At 41.4% G+C, this 1343-nt stretch overlaps 1 protein-coding gene across 1 annotated transcript in view; it reads right to left on the reverse strand.

Moving 5' to 3' along the window:
• Nucleotides 1-67: 67 nt before the first annotated feature.
• LOC106817660 (protocadherin-like wing polarity protein stan) overlaps nt 68-1343 on the reverse strand; it is a 4373-nt gene continuing 3097 nt past the window's right edge. The window contains exons 5-6 of the mRNA XM_014822347.1: nt 981-1196; nt 68-73 (exon numbers count right to left, since the gene is read on the reverse strand). Coding sequence (XP_014677833.1) covers nt 68-73; nt 981-1196 — 222 coding nt within the window. The remainder of the gene's footprint in view (nt 74-980; nt 1197-1343) is intronic.

Here is a 1343-nt window from a genome sequence, read left to right on the forward strand (position 1 = left end):
CTACCTCAGCCCCGGCTCTATACACTTAACAGTAAACTAAAGGACGTACACTACCAAACGGAGGGGATCAGGGCTAGCAAGCATAAACACATCAGATGTGTCAAGTCAGAGCACGTATATCATAGTATAATATACGTGCACGACTCTGGTCTAGTGTATTCTCCATAGAAATAATATAGATATACTATCAGGGCCGTGGTGGCCTCCCAAATGTGATACTGCAAAAAAATGTAGAATCACCCAGTGATAATAGCATAAGTGGCGGTTATGATGTGTGCCGCAGGCCCGCATGGCTAACGCCGCGATCGCGAAGCCGATACGGGGGTCTGGGGAAAATTTTAAAATTTAGAGCCTGGAAATGGCATTTCCTGCATTTTCAGGCTATGTTGAAAGCAACCAATTCTGATCATTTTAAAAGGTCAATTTGTAAATTTTAAAGACGATTATAGTTAAAGCTGATGTTTTGACTAAAGTATCTAAAATATTAGTATATTGTATTAAAATATTGTAATTATTTAATATTTGTAAAAAATTATTAAAATATTGTAAACCTTGCAAATCTGTGTATGTAAGGCAAAAGTGACTTACGAAGGTCATTAGTGTATTTATTGCTCCATAACACATACACGTAGACATATATACATAGACATACACGTAACTTACACATGTGTGTGATGAATAAAAATATATCTGACGAACATCCTTCATTCTTCCTCTTTCTTCCTATTCTTCCATCACTCGTTCCCCTCATTCTCTACTTCCTCTCCTCTTCCCCCTCCTCCTTCTCCTCTTCCTCCTCCTCATAGCCAGTTCCAGAGCATACCACATTCAACAAACATTAGTTCCAGAGACCCCCATTATCAGGTCTGAGTTAGTTCCAGAGCCCCCCCCCCCCATTTTTCACTTCGCAGTGGCACATACCTACCATAATGTGGGGTGCGTTATATGTTATCTATATTATTTCTAGTGTATTCTCTTACGAGATCTGGGTCGTATGCGGTGATGCGCATGCCCGGCGCCGACTCATCCCTGTCGGTGCGCACCACGGTGCCCACAGGCGCGTTCTCCTCCACGAATCCGACCCTCCCTGTCAGTTCGAGCACAGGGTCGTGGCTGTTGACCGCTGTCACGTGGACGGTCAGTGTGGCGACGGAGAAGCGACCCGGTATAGCGACCCCTGACGTCATCTCCTGAGCCTGTCGCAATAATAAATCATAAATAATGCTAATGATGATTACAATAACGATAATGATGTAATATTATATAAAATATAATATAATATGGTATGGTATGGTATGATATGATATGATATGATATGATATGATATGATATGATATGATATG

This window comes from Priapulus caudatus, unplaced genomic scaffold (genome assembly GCF_000485595.1).
Source record: "Priapulus caudatus unplaced genomic scaffold, Priapulus_caudatus-5.0.1 Scaffold1817, whole genome shotgun sequence".
Taxonomy (NCBI): domain Eukaryota; kingdom Metazoa; phylum Priapulida; class Priapulimorpha; order Priapulimorphida; family Priapulidae; genus Priapulus; species Priapulus caudatus.